This window comes from Dermacentor silvarum, chromosome 2, assembly GCF_013339745.2.
Source record: "Dermacentor silvarum isolate Dsil-2018 chromosome 2, BIME_Dsil_1.4, whole genome shotgun sequence".
NCBI lineage: Eukaryota > Metazoa > Arthropoda > Arachnida > Ixodida > Ixodidae > Dermacentor > Dermacentor silvarum.
Window position 1 is genome coordinate 140,715,582 of NC_051155.1, and position 19,019 is coordinate 140,734,600.

The 19,019-nt window shown below is 46.7% G+C and overlaps 1 protein-coding gene across 2 annotated transcripts in view; it reads left to right on the forward strand.

Annotated features, from left to right (window-relative positions):
- LOC119441862 (SAP domain-containing ribonucleoprotein) overlaps positions 1-19,019 on the forward strand; it is a 40,447-nt gene that overhangs the window by 8,476 nt on the left and 12,952 nt on the right. For both annotated transcript variants that reach the window (XM_037706497.2, XM_037706498.2), the window contains exons 4-7: positions 1,796-2,184; positions 4,192-4,265; positions 11,446-11,545; positions 17,831-17,902. In XM_037706497.2, the coding sequence (XP_037562425.1) occupies positions 1,796-2,184; positions 4,192-4,265; positions 11,446-11,545; positions 17,831-17,902 (635 nt within the window). The remainder of the gene's footprint in view (positions 1-1,795; positions 2,185-4,191; positions 4,266-11,445; positions 11,546-17,830; positions 17,903-19,019) is intronic.

Consider the following 19,019-nt stretch of genomic DNA (forward strand, 5'->3'; position numbering starts at 1 on the left):
CCTCAGGCAGAATATAGCACAGTGCTCCCCTTCTGTAAAGCTACTAGCTTACAAAACTCTAGACCGACCCAAATTAGAATGTGCTAGCTCTGTTAAGGATCCTACCGAACATAATTCTAACTGATCTTATTGAAGAGATAGAAAACCGTGCCACTATATTCTTATGTTCTGATTACTCTTACACTACTCGCGTAACTGATCTAAAAGAAAAAGCATGTCTACCAAGTCTTCAAATACTCCGCAGAACGGCAAGGTTTTCACTGTTTCATACATTTTCAGAGTGCAGCTCTAAAGCGCCTTTTCCTGCGCTGAGCGTCAGCGTGCCTCGGTGTCTCTTGTAATCGAGCGAATGAGCACAGTGAAAGATCAAAGCGAATGCGGAGGGCAGCGGGAGGTGAAAGAAAACATGAGGCAGAAAGGTGGAGAGGAGGCAGCCTCCGCATGTTTAGTTGCCGCCGCGTGGGCGATCTCATCTGCGCTTTGGGGGGGGGGGGGGCAGTGTGGCGTGAGGTGGGGAGGGCTACGCGTGTCCGCGGCGTCAATTGCCGAGGTCATTCCATGGTACCAGCGTGTGTGATGGGGAAAGCTGCTCCTGCAAGGGGTGATCGTGAGTGACTACGCGTAAGGCTCGAAAGCGCGTGAAGAAAAGCGTAGTGCCCCACAAGACGGGCTGTGCAGCGACGATGCGACTATGATATGGTACCAGAGTAGCGCACGTCGTCTGTATGGAAACAAAGCGCTGCATTAGCGGAGGTCTGTCTGCAGCAGCTGTTGTGAATCGTGCTTACATGTCACCCACGCGCTGCCTCTCGCGATCTCCCAATTAGTGAGGCAGTTGTGCCACACATCGCTTCGTTTGCTATGTGCCACACGGAACAGATTGTCCGCGCCAGCTACGCTACTCGCAGCGTTCTCTTCCTAATATAAACCGTGTACCTATATAATCATAATAAAGATTTCGCATTAGGGAGTATCATAATCCTCAGTGAATTCTAAAAATTTTTCATGCCTTTCCTGGCTGTTCTCCCATCAATCCAGCTCATCGCATCTCTCAGCACATCAGCCATGCTAAAGCTGTATACCCTCCCTGTGCCCATACTGCCACACACCTTCAATCGTTTTTATCAAGCAGCCATCGACTAAAAATCTCCCCTCAAACACTGTCCTTCATGTCAACCTGGCTCACTTCAAAGCCAGTATTTGTCAACTTAACTAACCCACCCCTCATGTAAGACCGGTTGTACAGGGTCCTTGAGGTATTGTCAATAAATATATTAAAAAGTAACTTGTCTAATTTCATTACACATTCAGGTAACAAATTACTCTTAATTAGTTGCCCTCTTTTTGGCACCCAATCTAGAGGGGCACATTATATTGTATTTATTGCTCACCTTACAATTAGCAAAAAATCTGGTAGTACGCTTTCTGACTCTGAGTCATATTTTTCACTGACAAAGCTTTATTTTCGCGGCACCAGCCTGGGAGTAAAGGCGTGCATGGTAGTTTGCCATGGCACCTGCACAGGGCGCAAGTGAAGTGGTCCGAAAATCTCGGGACTTTTGTATACTTGTCTATATAAACCGGTATTATCCGCGGAGCACGTAGCTGGCAAATCAAGGTCACTAGCTTTTTCGAAAATAATTTGTAACAATAATATGCTGCGCTTTGAGGTTTAGTAATCACACTCAATTCGTTTTCTCCAACAAGTGCTCGGCTGCTGTTAATTAGCTAAAGAACGTCATATAGCATGTTGCCACGCTCTAAGTGTGTATTAAATTTCTCCACTTATTTGCAGAGGGTCTGGATCAAGGTGTGGATGTGAATGAAGATGAAGCCCTCCTTGAAGAGAGCCTACTGCTTCCCACAGAGGGCAAGGCCAACAATGGAGATGTTTTTGCTCGTGAAGAAGAGCTGCTGGCAACGCCTGTCACGAAGGAGCCGCCAGCAGCGGCACAGTTGAACTTGGATGCTAGCAACCTCACGGCACCATCCATAGCTGCTGCTGCTGCTCCTGTTGCTACACAACAAAAGATTGCTGTCACACCTACGGCCATGGAGCCAGCCTCGAATGAAAGCGAGGCGAAGAAGGTTCGGTTGAAAGTGACATCCCTATCCGAAGGCGACGCGACTGCAGCGACGACTGGTGCTCCCAAGGTGCCCACGAAGGAACTTTCTGTGGAAGAGGTGCGTAACAACTGAGACATTCAATACGATACTCCATTTCATGCATAGCAGGAAACGCTACGAAATCTAGATAAACTTCTCTGACTGCCTGCATATGCAACCAAAAAATAGTGTGTCACATGTGAAAGAAAGGTATGCGTCATGTAATTGGATGCAACATTAAGTCTAGTACTTTTATGTAGCAGAAAAAATGTGGGCAGCTTGCACTAGTGGTGCAAGGCTGGAGTAAACAGTGGAGCTACTGATCGACCTAGCATCTTCCAGGTTTTACTAGGCTTGGCTAAGTTTTTCTAGGAAATGCTAAGTGTTGCTAGGCACTGTATTCCGAATTGGCTCGCCGCCAACGCGCAGATTCTCGCTTGGCTGCGTGACGTGCTTCAAGATGAGTGGCTTATTCTTTGGTTGTCCGGATCTTCTTTGGTCGTCCCATGTCAAGGCTACATGTACGCGTCACAAAGTCAAAGAGAGTTAATTCTTTGAGAACGAGAGAGAACACAGTCAACGAGTTAGTGTCTTTGTTTCGAGAACACAGTCAACGAGTGTTCTGCTGCTCTCACGGCGGCTCCGAGCTTTATCTCTCTGGTGACGTCACGGCCTAGCTGTGCCTCCACACTTGCCGGGGCTTGGGTGGTCGAAACATGCTGAGCCGCCATCAGAGGTGCCTGCTGCAGTCACAGACACCGCGCGTGTTCGGTGCCAACGCTGGGAAACACGGACGGCGTCGGCAGCAGCTCTGCACGTTGCCTCATTGGTGTTGCTACAACTTCTTTCTCTTTCTCCCGAGCATAGCGCACGCCATGCGCATGCTCTCTTCCTTAACGTCCCATGTCAAGGCAACATGTGCACGGCACAGAGGAGGCGAAGCACACGCCGCTCTGCGAGGTGGTTGCTAGGCAACGTGCGGTGACGTCATCGGTCAGCGAGGTATTTTGTACGCGCTCCAACGGGCTGGCAGTCGGCTTAAACAGCTCCGCTGTGTTAGATGGAATGCATCGCACATCTGAAGCTATTTACCACCAAAATAAGTGGAGTGACACGCATATTCTGTGGCTAGTGGCCACAATGCATAGCTTGCACTCGTGACCGAAATGTACGTCACATACTAGAAGCACAAAGGGGCACAGATAAGTAATTTGATGTAACCTTACGTTCTCGAGCGATTTTTGCAGTACAGTCAACGACTGATTTTCTGGATGCCCGATAATTCGGTTGCCTTCGGGGCACCGCTATGTAACCCATAGGGTCAATGTATAAGAAGGTTTGAAATTCGAAAACATTTGTCGTCTGATTTTCCGAACTTTTTGCCATGACCGCAGGTTCGAAACGGCGTTAATCGAAGCCACCACCGCTGCCATATAATTATCTCATTTCCTCGAACCGGCGCTCTCGCAAGCAGATCCGCTGGCAGCCGTAGCCACCACCGCGGCAACGCAAGGCCTAGCTACTTCAACGTTCGCTACCAAACTTCTTGCTGTTTGGTGCCGTGTTTGGTGCCGTGTTTTTATGTGCTGTGGTTAGCAATGATGTCGACTCCGTCTTTGTAATTCTCACCAATGGCTTTGAAGCTCAGAAATTACGACACGTTTGCATAATGCCGGTTCCCGGAAGTCAGCTTCGCCTCAATACAGCAGTGTTACGTGGTGAAGCATACCAAGAGTGGGAAGGGGCAATTGTCTCGGGTCACGGTATGTTTTCCTTAATTAAAACGCATGCACCTGCCGTGTACTATCACAGTACAAGCACTGATACACCTAATAATTGTACTGGCAGGCCTTTAGAGCTATTTGGGTCATACCTGTGGCGATTTGAGCCCTTGGGGGCAGTAAAATGTGTGCATTCATTTTTTTTTCGAACTGCCTGATTTTTCTGATGTTTTTGCCGCCCCTAGGGAGTCTGAAAATCGGACGTCGACTGTATATGTAGTTACTCTCGCTTGCTTTGCTGCATTCCATGTTGAGCAAGGTTAATTCCTTTGTTCCTTTGTTGTTTGTTGCTTTTCTTCTTCAGAGGATAAGTCTGCGTTCCAAGAAGTTCAACATGCCACTTTCAGACACTGCACGGCTCAAAGTACGGATGGAAAGGTGAGCGCAGAAATATTTGTCTTTTGCTGGGAGCACAGTTGAGCAATTAGGATTGATTCTCTAAGGCAGGATGTTCTCCAGGAAATCTTCACTCATGTATTGACAGTGAATGGCGGTAAGGGGCGGTGGTGAAAATTTGATTACTGCTGTTTCATAGTTGAGGCAAATTATATTGCACCCAAATACATTGAAGTTTTGTCTACATTGTCTATATTTTAGTCTACAGGCGCTTGCTATTCATTTTCGGTATCTGAATCTGCTATCGCTTGATGAACGATTTCATTGTTTGTTGATTTCACGCAACTGACAATTCCACATTGTCTACAGGCGCTTTCTTTTCATTTTAAGTGTCCGAATCTGCCTTTGCTTGACGAACGATTTCATTGTCAGTTGATTCCACATAGAGATTGTCTGCATCTGTGAATCATTCAGATGTTTTTTTTTTGTTGGGAATGAAAACACCTGTGGTCATCTATTGGTCAATCGTTGATAGTGCTTTTTTCACTTTGAAGCTGTCAGTGAAGATGATGAAGGACGCAGTCAATGCTGCTGACGATGGTGAATTCATTCATTGAAAATCACTGCACCGAACAGTTGGAGGCTTGGTAGTAAGCTTCGAAGTGGCTAAACCAGGCATTGAGGAGTGCATGGCGACAGAACGAAACGACCACAAACTAAACGTGCCAAACTGCCAAACACAAATAGCTATGGCTGCCAGCACATCGGTGTGCAAGAACAGTGGTTCGAGGATGCAGGATAGTCAAAATGGCAGCAGTCGTGGCTTCGGTTCATAGTTAGTGCAACAAACTTGGATCAATCCCATTTCGCACCTGTGGTCAATGTAATAAGTTTTAAAAATCGGAACATAATAAGTGCCATGAAATTTCTAACATCATTGTAGATCGGCTCTGTGGGGTAGGATGTAGCAGTGCTGCAAAGACGTACGATTTATCAGCATGTCCAAAAAATAGGTTGTTGACGGTATATCAAACCTCTGGCCAATGTGTATGAGTATTTAGTACTAAAATTGTGGCAAGCAATCAACAGTTCCTCTCAACTGGTGTCAAATATAAGGGCAAGTTAGGACGAGTATAAATAATGAGGAAACTGACATTTCTTCGCGTTGGTCACATCACCTGTGAACAGTCAACTGTATGCATGTGATATCCAAGCAACGGTTAAAAATTATGTGATGGAGTTGCACAGATCCATTTGCGTTGTTGCAGTGTAGGGCTCTATAAAGCACAATGCATAGCAAAAAGTAGGGACAAATTTTTGTTGTTTTCCTGTTAAAGCCTACTGTACGCCCATAAAAATTCAAATATTGCATTCACTGCAGTATCACTCCTTTTTGATTTAGATTCTATTATCTAGCTTGCAAACAACATTCCAGATTTTGTTTCTTATACTTTTATACTTAGCTGCAATAGTTGTAGCTACAAGACGGTGGTTGATACTGTGCGGACTTGGATAGCAAGCAAGCATTTCTGGATGGCCGAAAAAACTTGACATGACAAGTGATGGCAGCAGATTGGCCTCTGTGTTGGCCAAATTTGTTGGTTGTCACCATTGCTTAAATATTGGATGCAAGTGATTGTTAAGGACTGTGAGCACGGACTGTAACTAGATTTGCCACATGTATCGGCCATTTATTGGTGCATGCTGTACATCTGCACATAGGTGCACTTCTCCAGCCCGCACAGTGTACAGTAAAACCTCGTTACTACGAACTAACTCCGAATTTTTCAGATTAACAAACTTTTCAGAAATCCCCAGTTGACTTCATATGGTTTCAATGATTTCAGTGCTACGAACTTCAGAATACCGAACTTATGAGAATAACTATCGTTATTCAGTTTCCGTGTCATGTTAAGCACACCTCAGTACTATGAACTAATATTACGAAATGTGTGGATTCTTAGATTTCTGTTTATCCTACAGCAACCGGAACAGTAGGCTAGCAGACGACAATGTGTAGAAAGTGGATGCTGTGGCAGATTGGTTAAAAAAACCTGAGACGGCAGCGGAGGAAGAAAAAAAATGCCGGCAGAGGAGTTTTTCTTTTCCTTTTTTTCCCCCTTTTTCTTTCCCCTCCTATTGCGGAGGTGACGACACATCAGGTTTTGCAAGCGCAAGCTCTGCCTACACATGTGTCACCTAGCAACAGATGCGCATCTCTTCCTTCTTTCACGCTTGTTTCAATGGTCATACCAGCTGTGCGCACAGAGAAATATAACCTCCGCGCTCGTGGGGATGCTACACGGTTGCACTTTCTGGGCGGTGTCGTTTACATGTGCTTGCACTTTGAAATAGTTGAGGTGTCTGCCTCAAGCGAAACAGTCGCGGTGTCCACGGCAAGGAATGTGAAAAATAAACAAACAGAAAGAAACAATACGCTTTGTAGGCGACATGGAGTGTCTTCCTAGTATATACCGGGTGCGCGAGGTATTTGAGAACTCAATGTGGGCTTCAGGCAAAAAAGAATATCTTCAGCAAAAATAGACATATTTTCACCAAACTTTGGGAAATACTTCTCTAACGGTTTATTTCCACAATTACTCAATGAATCCACCATCCGCAGCAATAACCGATTCAATTCGGCTTTGGAAACGGCTGCATGCACGGATCAGGTAGTCCTCAGAGATGTTGGCCATAGTCAGCAATCGTGGCCTTCAGCAAGTATTTTGTATTATGTGGCTGTTTTTTGGCCTCTCTCTCTCAATGACATCTCAGACATAGTAGTAGAGCGGATTTAAATCTGGAGAACTAGGAGGCCACAAGTTGGGAGTGACATGGTCGTAGAAGTTGTCAGTCAGCCACTCCTGGGTGACGCAGGCAGTGTGGGTAGGAGCTGAATCTTGCTGAAAGACATAAGGTCTTCTTTTTGAAACAGTCTCTGTCCAGGACTTTACAATGGTGACAAGCACCTCCAGGTGGCATGATTAACGCGGAGTCCTGCAAAAAAGTCTGGCGGCATGACGTCACCCTTGTTGCTGACGACAGCTAGCACCGTCACAGACGGCGGAAATTTTGTGTGCATCACTGAAGGCACCTGATCAGCGCTTGCGCAAAGCCATCTGTCGTTACGGCGCTCAAATTTTTGGTCTTGTTAAAGTTCTTTTCATCTGAAAAAAACCAGAGCATTCCAGACTCCTTAGGTCTCTTCAGCTTGCGCTTGGACCGGAGCAGACAATTCTCCCGAGTGTTATTGGACATGAATTGCTCCCTCCTCATGACATAGGAATGGTACCTCAAGTCACACAGCAAGCCTGACAGTCGACTCTGCGACTTGGAGCTCGTTTGCAATGGCCCTATTGACTTCCCTGGGTCGTCACTCACAATGACTTTCCACCGCTGGAGAAAATCGGGGGTTCTGACGACATCTGACCGCTGACTGTGCTTTTTCCTTTTTGCCACAGATGCCACGTCACCGCCAGAACACATCAGTTCTGTCCGCACCTTGTAAACGAGAGGTTTTGCTACATTCAGAAAGGTGGCAATTTCCAAGTCGCTGTGGTGTGTGGCCAGGGCAATGAGGACTGCATGGCGTTTCATTTCCTGCGTCAACCTGTACGCCTCCATCTTTGAACAAACCGCGCAGTATGAATGATAAGGGGTCAACCAACGAGAAGCCGCACGCCTAGATAAATAAGATGAACCTGCTGGTGTCTATAGCGATAAGGAATAGTGTTCTCAAATACCTCATGCACCCGGTACAGTACTGCGGTGGTGCGTGGCGGCAGAATCTATGGAAAATAGCAACAGCGGGGGCCTAGAGCCAACAGCAGGAATGGAACTACCGCGCTATTTGATACAAACGCAAATTCCTGTACCAAACTGCACCAACCACAGAAAATTGACCGAAATTGCACCACGCTGTGCCAGAATGGCGTCGGCAGTGGCCGCGAACAGCGAGCGAATTCATTCTACGAAAGAGAGTGCAGCCGTTCACATTCCACACACCGTGCGACGGCGCCTCCCGCACATTTTCTCATAATTTTAGCACTTAGAACACTGCGCTTTTTGGCCCATACGGCAAGTGGCCGGTGGGCTTGTGGCCACTCCTGGCTGTTGTCGCTGCTGTAGCAATAGCCATTGAGGCTGTATTTAGAGTGTACTGGAATAGGGCTAAGTGGACCGAGCGGCGCAGAGCTCCTTAGCTGAGGCACAAAACACCAAAAAGTAGGCTGAGTGCGCTGCGAGCGAACTAAATATTAGGGAGGCGCGCGCTGCAGTGGGTTCAGCGGGCTGGGCGTCTCTGTCCCCAAGGCCACTATAATGTTAAAAAATTCCAATATGTTTTTATGTCCACATGGGCAGGGCCTGAGCAGTTTTGACCTATCATGAAGGGCTATAATGATAGGTCAATAAAAAGTCGCATTTTCGCCCGAAAAGCAAAGCATCAATTGTGATAGCAAATTAGTAGGCAGCTATACCAAGTAAAGATAGCAGTTTTGTCGGCCGTAAAAGCTCGTAAACATTCACTTATGAACTAAATTAACTAGCATGGTGTCGCGCGCACAGGCAAACAGAAACATGTCTCACTTCGTGACCGTGGAAACTCGCTTTCAAAATGCTGAAGTGAGGAAGTGCGGCTGCAGCAGCGAGCAAATTGACTTTCGTGCTGCCTCTTGCTTCAGCGCGAACTAAGCGGCGAAAACAGCGCACACAAAGCTATTGGCACCGGTGCACTCAAATCTCTTTCAAGATAGGGCCCGCGTGGCTGTGCCTTACGCAGCAGCTGCCCGAGTAGAAAGACCCCTCCCCACCCTTCGGTGCATTGCACGCGACGGAAGACGGTGTGCTTCCTCCCGGCTTTCTTCTTTTGCGCACGCGAGATTGAGCCGCCATTGTCGGCTCACCCTCGGACGCTTTCACTACCACATACGGTGCGCGCGACAATGTTATCACTCTTGGACTTTATATGAAACATCATGGCGACGGCAAAAATGCACCTGGAGTGTCCATGTAATTACTATTGCAATAATAACAACAGATTGGAATAGTTTTACGTTATACCAGCCCAGGGTTGATTGCGGCTCTCTGGGTCTGCGGTGACATATGGTCACCCAGAAATTATGTTACCGTGTCGACTGGACCGCCTAATTTGAGAACATTTGCCGTATTACTTGTCGTATGACTGGTGCCAGATGTTGTGCCTGTACTGGCTCGGGTGTGCTCGATAAAATGGAGAGCTGTCGGGCGACCTCCTCACGTACGAACTGCTTGATCTGAAGTCAACAGTGCATTCTGGTCGCCCAGAGTCAAGGCCGCGATCGAGTCGTTCTCTTCCAGAGGGCGTCGAGTCTGGGCGCGTTGCTTGCGCAGTTCGTCGAAACTCTGGCACAAGCTGACATCAGTGACAGTTTATGGGTCTTTGGCCAATAACATTTGAAATGCATCATTGGCTATTCCTTTGAAGATTTGTTTGATCTTATCCGACTCGTGCATTGACGGGTTTATACGCCTACACAAGTCGACGACGTCTTCAATATAACTGGTGAAGTTCTCACCAGGTTGTTGAGCGCGTTCACGAAGTCGCTGTTCTGCGTGGAGTTTGCGTACCGCAGGGCGGCCGAAGATTCGGAAAATGTTGTCTTGAATGACGCCCAGTTATTAATCTCCACTTCGTCATTTCGGAACCACAGACCAGGGATGCCGGTCAAGTAAAAGATTACATTGGTCAGCCTAGTCGCATTGTTCCATTTGTTGACTGCGCTCACCCTCTGGTAAGTTGCCAACCAGTCCTTGATGTCTTGGTCGCCAGTCCAGCTGAATATCGGGGGGTGACGCTGAGGCAGCACGCTGGGACAGACGGGCTTGAGTCTGGAAGGGGCCTTGCGTGGCTGTTTCTTCCGGCATCGCTGAGAGCTGGAGGTAAGGTACGGCTTCATAGTTCCAAGTTAGGAGACTGGGAGAATACCCAGCATCGCCACCAAACTATAAGGGGGTTTATTTGCAAACAGCTCCGGCTATGCAACAGCCTTGGCCCAAGAGCATTGGTCGTTGTCTCGTGCTCTCCAGGCTGCCGGACTTCGTCTTCTCTCAGTAGTTCGTGAATCTATTCCCCACTACAGCCGCTGTGATCGTGAGCCTCGTCGCGGGAATATAAAGTTCGATTATAGTGCCACCACTGATTTGCGGCTTTACAGGAAAGTAGGTGCTGTGCCGCCACTCGACCCACGCTTCCATATTCTAGTAAGCTATAGCTACAAATTGTGCTTCTGCTACACACTTCATGTTGGTTTATTCTATGTCATGGTTTTAATGTGTGTTGTCATATTCTATCAAAATTCAGATTGGCCTGCTCCAAACTGCTTGAAAATGAAATTTTATATGCTCCATGCTCCAAAATGCAATTTTGTCTGCACCAAATTGCTCCAAAACGCAATTTTACCTGCTCCAAAAATTGCTCCAAAATGACTTGGGGCAGTCCCACCCCTGCAACAACGTTTTTGAGGATAGCCTGTACGGTAACAACTGATGGGTTGATGGGCGAAATGGTTAATTTTGGGGCTTTCACTATAACAGCCTTTCAGAATAACGAACAACTTGCAGCGGTCCTCTGAAGTTCGTTATGTTGAGATTTCACTGTACTGTCATGTTAGAATGAGTCAGAAATGGGAGAAGCCACTTCCGCTTAATTACTTTAAATTGTGATGCACCTGCTGTGCACCGAATGGTCATGCATAGGTATTCTGTGCACCACTGCAACATCTTGCAAGAGACTCATGAGTGGAAAATGTTGTACAACTAAAGCATACATGTTTCCATTTAGTGGCACTGCATTTCTCAAGCCTTGGTTTGGGTGTTTGGGAATGTGATAAAAGCTGAAACAGGGTTAAAGTTAAAAGCAGGGAACTCCTAGTACTCCTTGTATATTTAAATTACAAATTAGTAGTTTTTATTTTGCATGTTGTGGTGCGTTTTGTTATGTTATGTGCCTGTGACGTGCAATATGTATAATTTCGTTTCTCATCATTCCCGTCATGCCAGGCAAACCTGGCCTAGATTCAATTAAGAGCTTTCCTCTCACGAGTATGTATAAAGTACTCTTTTATTTTGTACATAATTTTCTGAAGTAGGTGTGGTCTTCTTAGGTACAACATGCTGTGCTTAATAATTCATCTAAGGTCAGACCAGAAAGATTAGACTGCTTGGTGCACTTTTTCTTCTGCAGATTTGGTGCTGCTGCCCAGAACAGCCCGGCTGCATCTAAGGACACCACCAAGACGAGCGCGGTGAAACTGTCCCGGACTTCCATTTCTGCGAACCCACCCGTGAGTGCTAGCTCTACGCTTACTGCACCGTGTAGATCTGTGTCACCAGATGACTAAGCAGAGAAATGTCTCGCATGTTACACAGCACATTGGGGGAGACGACTTCATGTGTTCCAGAAATTCACAAGAGCTTACTCATTAGCAACGTGTTTTCACTGATGTCTTCAATTGAAACATTCGTACGTGGTTTTCAATAGACCACAAATGAAATCTGCATTTGATGGATCCCAAATAGCATTCATTATAAACGATCATTCTTAGTGAAAGACTGGGATCTCTTTGCTTGAGCACTGGCTACGGGCACTTCATTCAGCTAGTAAAAGCTCCAGCTCCTGACAATGTGCAGTGTAAAAAAATGTGGTTGATCCCTCTTATATAGGAATCGGTATAGAACACGAAAGTGAAACGTGTCTTCACAGAAGTAGTGTAATGTTTATTGCACATTGATATATAATGTCTATTGGTGTTTTGTGGCTAAAGCGCCCTTAGGCGTTGATGCACCCACGCTGACGCCTGGTGGCACGTCTCCTCCATCACGACTAATAACGTCGATGACCAAGAGCAACCGTCGTGCATATGGAAGCTGAACTACGCTGCACACGCTAGCACAACGCGAAAGACGAAGCACGTAACTGACACACTAATACAACGCGCAAGACAAATCACGTAACTGAATCGTCACCGAGTCAAATCAGCGCGTACAGCGCGTCGTAATTGCAGCCTCCGCGATCAACTTCAGAAACATTTTCAGAGCTAATTGCGGAGGCCACGCTCCGCTGTGCTGAGTACGGTGAACGCCACCTAGGTGGCGTTGGTAGTGCTTCTTGATGCCAGCGTCCCTTCGAATGCTGGCATCCAGGCGTCGTAGTGCTGAGACCACCGAAGCGTTCACTGTCGGTGCGCGTTAGTAGACAGTTTTAGCAGAGCGTTGCTTACGCTCCGCTCCGCTAACGTTTCACGCACACCACTGGCTGCGTGAACTGCGTTGATTTGGCTTGTTTGACAAGCGCGTCTGCCAGAGACGCCGGCCACGGGCGCTCAGCGCGACTGTAAAACGGCAAAGCCACCAGTAGACGCACCCAAACGCTCCGCTCATATGGCTTCGTAGCGGACCGTGGGCCGCGTTCTTCGTTCCGCTGCCGATATGGGCGTTGTGCGCACGCGCATTAGCGTTCCCGCTAGCGTTCCGCTGAGCGGCTCTGCGCGAATCGTTCGGACACGATGGTCTGAGCGGAGCGGACCGTGAACGCTCTGCTAAAACTGTCTATTGTCATAATGCAGTACTTCTCTTTTCTGCTCGTAGGCGGCGGCACCGCCCCGAGCAAGAGCGCGGGTACACGGAGGAGTGTTAGATATATAAGGCGCGTCTGTGTAGCTCTCTGCAAATGCGTTTGTGGCGCAATGGGTTAAACGCTCGGCGATCTATCGTCGCGGACCGAGAGGTCGTGGGTTCGATTTCCAAATTTTGCATGTTTGTGGAACTTTTTCTTCTGGTTTCTTTCTTTGTATTATGTTCGTGTATGTTCGTGTGACGTATTTCCGTGACGGAAATACGTCAGTGAAGTCTTGGTGGACCCCGGCATAAAACACTTTCGTGTTAAAAGATGCAAACACACCTCCTTCAGCACTACACCCCACACATGCCATAGGCTACAGTGTCCTGCTGCTGCTGCTTGTGAAGTTGCAGGACTGCAGTTCATTTTTATGCCATTAGGGCTACATTCTGATGAAGGCAGAACTCCAGTGTTCTTAGACTTCGGAGCACATTAACTTTCCTTACCATGGGGAAATTGGCTGTTTTAGGGGCGAAGCTCCTTAGGATGTGGGTCTGTCCCTCCTCTGTAGTATGTAGTAGTAGTAGTCGTCGTAGTAGGTAGCCACGTCTACTTTTATGAAAAAAAAAAATTCCGAAAGTTGTGTCCGTAGCGCGGAATCGAACCAGGGACCCCTCGCTTCCGAACGCGGGGCGCTAACCACTACGCCACGAAGCGCACATGGACACACGCGCCATGATGACAATAAATACCCAACATTAACGAAAAACTGCGCGTTTCTAACGCGTTTGTGCTAGCGCGTTACGGCCCGTGTAAGAAGCTGGTATAAGACGCTGTGGCCTCTCCGCCTTACCCCCGTATTCATAAACGCTCCTCGACTTGAACTTGACTTGCCACCGCCTTGGGCAGCGCGTTCGAAACGCGTTGAAGGCGGTGGCAAGTCAAGTTCAAGTCGAGGAGCGTTTATGAATACGGGGGTTATACTCTCTCAGCAGTCATGTGATGGCGTCGGCAAACGCGGTGCACGTTCCGGCATGTGTAAACGGCTGCGTAAGACGCTGTGGCCTCTCCCCCTTACTAGAGAGTACTGCACGTTTCTAACGCGTTTGTGCTAGCGTCCCCTTAAGTGGGAGATGGTGCAATTATAATGAAGGGCGCTGTTATAAAATAGGAATGACGTCACATATGGCGCATGTCATTGGTTGAAGTCAATCGTTCGATTTAGTGCGGCGAGACTGGGCGAATTACACGGAAGATTCACGGTTTACCGATGATTCCCTCCGGAGCTTCGCCCACTCATCATCATTCACCCCGTGGATATGCGGTGTTTTTTTGTATGTTTGAGTTAGGAATTTTTTCTGCAACAGCTACTTCGTTTGCACGATGATGCAGTACATAAAAGTGAAGGTAAATGAACGTGCTTTCAAATAATATTTTAAAAAAATATAAAAAAATTTTATTGTCGTACAGAATTCTTAAACAAATAAAAACCCAAACATTTTCAAAAACTGTTTGAGTAAGAAGTAACATCTCTGGCAAAAAAAGTTCTACAAAGCTTATGACTGATACAAAATAGTTAAGACTTCATAGCAGAATATGACAGTAAAGTTGAGTCTTAGCTTAGTAACCTTTGGAGCCATAAATGTTCCATTCAGCCAGATTGGTGTGCCAGTCGCCGAAACAGTTTCTTGTTGTGAAGCACAAATGCACATTGCATGTGCGACAGAACACATTCGTCTTGTGTGCTCAACTTTCTTTTCCTCGTAGCACTTCCTACAGTTCCGGCGAATGTCCTTTCTTTCAGGCTTGTGCTGTACAGCTGTGAGTGGTGAAGCTGGTGAGGGAGGGACAGGAACTGGTGCTGTGTCCTTTAGTTTTAGGAGCTGTCCAATGAGCTCTGTCCTGAGGGCCAGGTGGTCAAATCAAGAAGGCCTAGAAAGCTCACGTGCTTGTGGATGCTGCGTGCAGTATGCTTGAAAAACAATATAGCTTTTCACAGCTGCGATGTCGATGCAGTGGAAGATTAACATTTTCCACCAGCGGACACATTTCCTCAAAACATTGTACATGCCAATCAGCTGGTCCGATTTACCGACTCCAAGCATTCCGGCTTTATATACGTCAATGAGCTTTGTTTTTCTTTCGGCGATTTGTTGCCACTTCCTGTCCTTCTCTTCTCGTCGTTTGGCAAGCACGTGCGAGTTAGCTGTATGTGCAGTGCTAACCATATGCACAACATGTCGATCCTTCCATGGAAGATACAAGACTCTTTTGCCAGCGGATGTCTCCCATTTTAGCTCTCCTCTCCCAGGTGATGCCTCTCAGTTCTGTGGGGAATCCCTGGCAATCTTTTCGTGTTGTGTCGCACGCTAGCATCTTGCGTTCCAAAAGGTGCACAAGAAGAGAGGTCAAAGTGTAGAAATTGTCCATATAGATACAGTAGAACCCACCTTATACGCTTTTCATGGGACCGTAAAAAAAACCCGTAAGAGCCGGGAAACGCAAGAGCCGAGAAATAGGAAAAATTGAGAAATGAGTGTAGGGTGCTGAACTGCACACAACGCGTGAAAAAAAGTCTTAGTTTTGCCTGAAAGCCGAAGCATCGATTGCAATAGCAAATTAGTAGACAGCTATACAATGTAAGGATAGAAGTTTTATCATCCGTATAAACTTGTAAACATTTGTTTATGAACTATATTAACAAGCATGGTGTCAGCGCCCACAGGCAAACAACACATCACACTCGATGAGCGCGGACACGCGCTGTCAAATGCTGGTGTGAGGAAGCGCCGCTGCAGCAACGAGCGAAGTGACCTTCATGCTGTTGTCTATCACTTCGACGCAAACTGTGCGCCGCAAACACACAGCACGCACAAAGCTATGAGCCGCCGACGCACCTACACTGCCTAGACTCTGCCCCCAACACAGATCGCTTTCAAGATACGGCCCGCGCGCCGCCGCGCAGTACACAGTTGATGCTAGAGTACAACACCGCTCGCTATCCCTCCCTCCCCATCCCCCCTCATTGGTGCCTCGAGCTCAACAGAAGGCGCGCTCCCTCCCAGCCTTTCTTTCTTGCGTACGCGAGATTTAGACGCGGTCGTCGGCTCCCCTCGCATGCTCTCACTCACACATACAGCATACAGCGAGTGGTGTTATCGCCCTTGGACTTCATACGGAACATCTATGCGCTAAAACTAATTTTAGGGCCACAGCGCGTCATAGACACGAACTTTAGATAGCAAATACGGATCTCAAAGGGCATACTTTTGCTGGCAGAAACCGAAAATACGTCATAGGTGTCACCCCCGGCACTTTGGGCCATCGTCAAGCCACGGCTTAGCAACACGAAAAGTCAAAATGGCCGCTTGGGCCGATGTGGGGTGGCAGTTCGTAACGTATGATGCAGGAACGGTCCCACAGTTGTGACGCAACTTCGGGGTTACCAATGCATTTGGTTCTATGGGAGCTGTGTCGGGAGCGGCCGAAAAGGATGTAACAGCCGGGAAAACGCAGCACCTGGGAACATAACAGCGGGGTTCTACTGTAATGTACCCACGATCAAGGTACTTGTCGCAAAGCTTAGTCACCAGATCAAAGGCCAGCCCATTGGCACCAGGTTGTTCGCGCTTCCCTGTATACACTATATGAACTAGATGGTGTAGCGAGTCTTTGGGTCTGCAAGAACCCATAATTTATAGCCCCATTTTACAACTTTGTCTCTAATGTACTGCCGAATTCCAGATCGTGCGTTGGATTTTACCATTCTTTCGTCCACTGTAATTTCACGATATGACTGTAAAAATGTCGCGGAGCAGTTGTTGATGTACTGAAGAAGCCAGGACACCTTGTCTAGTTTCTGTGCGGCAGCTCTGTTGTCGGTTTTTGTGTCAGAAACATGCAGCATAGCCAGGAATGCGGTGAAACGTCGCCTTGACATAATGCTTGGAAGGAGAAGCCTCGAAAACAATTTTGATGTTCTCCAATACAAATGCAGCCGCGGCAGTTCCAGTATTCCCATGTACAACAGCAGGGCGATGGACTTCATCATTTCCGCTGGGGTTACTTTCTTCCATGAGCCATCCTTCTCGCTGTATGTCGGTTTGTCAAGGATATGCGTCCGTGCATATTGTTGGTGTTTACAGATATAGCATGAACGACCTCCACCATAAAGAACAGGCGAAACAAATCTAGAGCTCTTGCCAGCCGCTTTGGACCCCTACGGAGCGTCATCCTGTGGTCAATGCCCAGATCTCTCTGAGGTCGAAACTCCACGCTTCTTTGAGCTGGTGGTAGCACATCTTGTCCAAATGAAGTGGACATGCTATAAACAAATAAATTAATCATTTGGACACCAACAGGGCAATTGAACCGGCTCTAGATATCAATAAACAAAATCGATGGCGAAAACGAAACTTGCCTGCTGATCTGCTAAAGTTTCCTCATTGGAGCTAAACTCCGACTACGCGACATCGATGTTCGAGTCATCACTACTCGATGAGTCTGAAAGATCACATCTATCATCATCGGGTTTGAGCAAAACTGCTTTCTTACGAGCGCGCACGGTTCCGGATGTCGACGCCATCACGCCGCTTAAGTGCGCCTCGACCTTTGAGCTCGCACGTCCTTTAAAGATTACTGCCGCACGGTAAAAATGTGAACCATGCAGAAACGGAAACTCTACTTTGCATACATTCATCTAGATGGTGCTACGAGTCCAGGAGCACGGCGTTTTTTTTTTTAATAGGTGCTCAGAAACGTTGATCGCAGGTGATCGATGCCTAGTGCCATGGTAAGGAAAGAGTTAAGTAATCCTGCAGAGTCACAAAATTTTGGCAAGTAAGCAAGCAATCTGTGCTCTGTAAAGATGAGCAAAATTTATTTTATTGCACTAGTACAAAGCTAATTGTCCTGTACCTCATATAACTTGAGCGTCGGGTAAGGTGACAATGCAGTCAATGCACGTTTGAATACTTTTTGCAGCTCTTAATCACTTGCTTTTGCTTTTCAGCCTGTTGACTTGGCAAAGTTGAAGAAGAGAGCCGAGCGGTTTGGCCAGAGCGTGTCTACTGTGGCAAAAGATGTATGTGCTTTTCCAGCATTTCTTCTTTATTGCGTGTCCTGAATCTTTTCTTGTGGTTTGAAGGGTTAAGGGATTCAAAGAAAAAGCACTGCATTGGATGATGCTCCTTAAAGCTTGTGAAAACAAGTAACAACAGAGTTAAAAAAAGGAAACTTAAAGTTTTACCAAGGTTGTTAAGGTTTCCAAAAACTCTGAATTAACCAAAATTTTAAAACTTATGGAAGTCGAAAGTGACTGTGTGCAGTTAGGCTGGGCAACTTGGCAACAGTGAACACTGAACAATAAAATAATATTTTGGATCCCACAAACTAGCTGTAGAGAAGGGATGGTCATGCTCTTTGCAAAAACATCATTAAGAGAGCCCACTTTTGTGTTAATGGTAGTAAAACTTGCCACCTAGTACAATAAAGTAAGGTAATGAAAAAGTTGCAAACTTGACTGGAGAAGATTTCGTTGAATGTCTCTACCTTTAAAGCGACACTAGTGAGAAACACTAAATCGGTTGAGTCTGGTGAAGTGTTCTTTCTAAGATCATTTTCACTTTGGCGTGAAATACTAGAGGACAGAATGAATGCCAAAACTTTCCTTTCTTGAATTTTGCACCCAGATTGCAGTGCTGATAGGTCAGATTTTGAAGTACTTTCTCATGCTGCTTTGATGCAGGAAAAATTCTTCAAACTTCTTCAGCAGAAACAATGTAATTTTCCCTTATTGATGAAGAATCAACAGTGACATCATAATCAGTGACATCAGAAGGTGGTGTGGGAACATCAAGGGGTTGTCGCCACCTGTACAACTCACACCTGTTACAAAGGAGAGGCAACATACTTTTGGATATAACAGACCATTCTTCTCACTTAATTTGGTCTGTCTAAAATCTCACTTAGTTTGGTCTATCTAAAATATTCCTGCAGCAAATTTTACTTTTACAGTTGGCTGCAGCAGACAAAATTTGGGGCAAATTTTGTCTAGATGCTGACACGTTCTTTGCTGTGGTGATGCGCGTGTGGCTGCGCACTGCATGGAACTATTTATGGCCACGTACGGAATCTGCGACAGTGCTTTTTTTTTCTTAAGCAACAAAAAAACTAGTGGCAAGATTCCTGCAAAGGAGTGC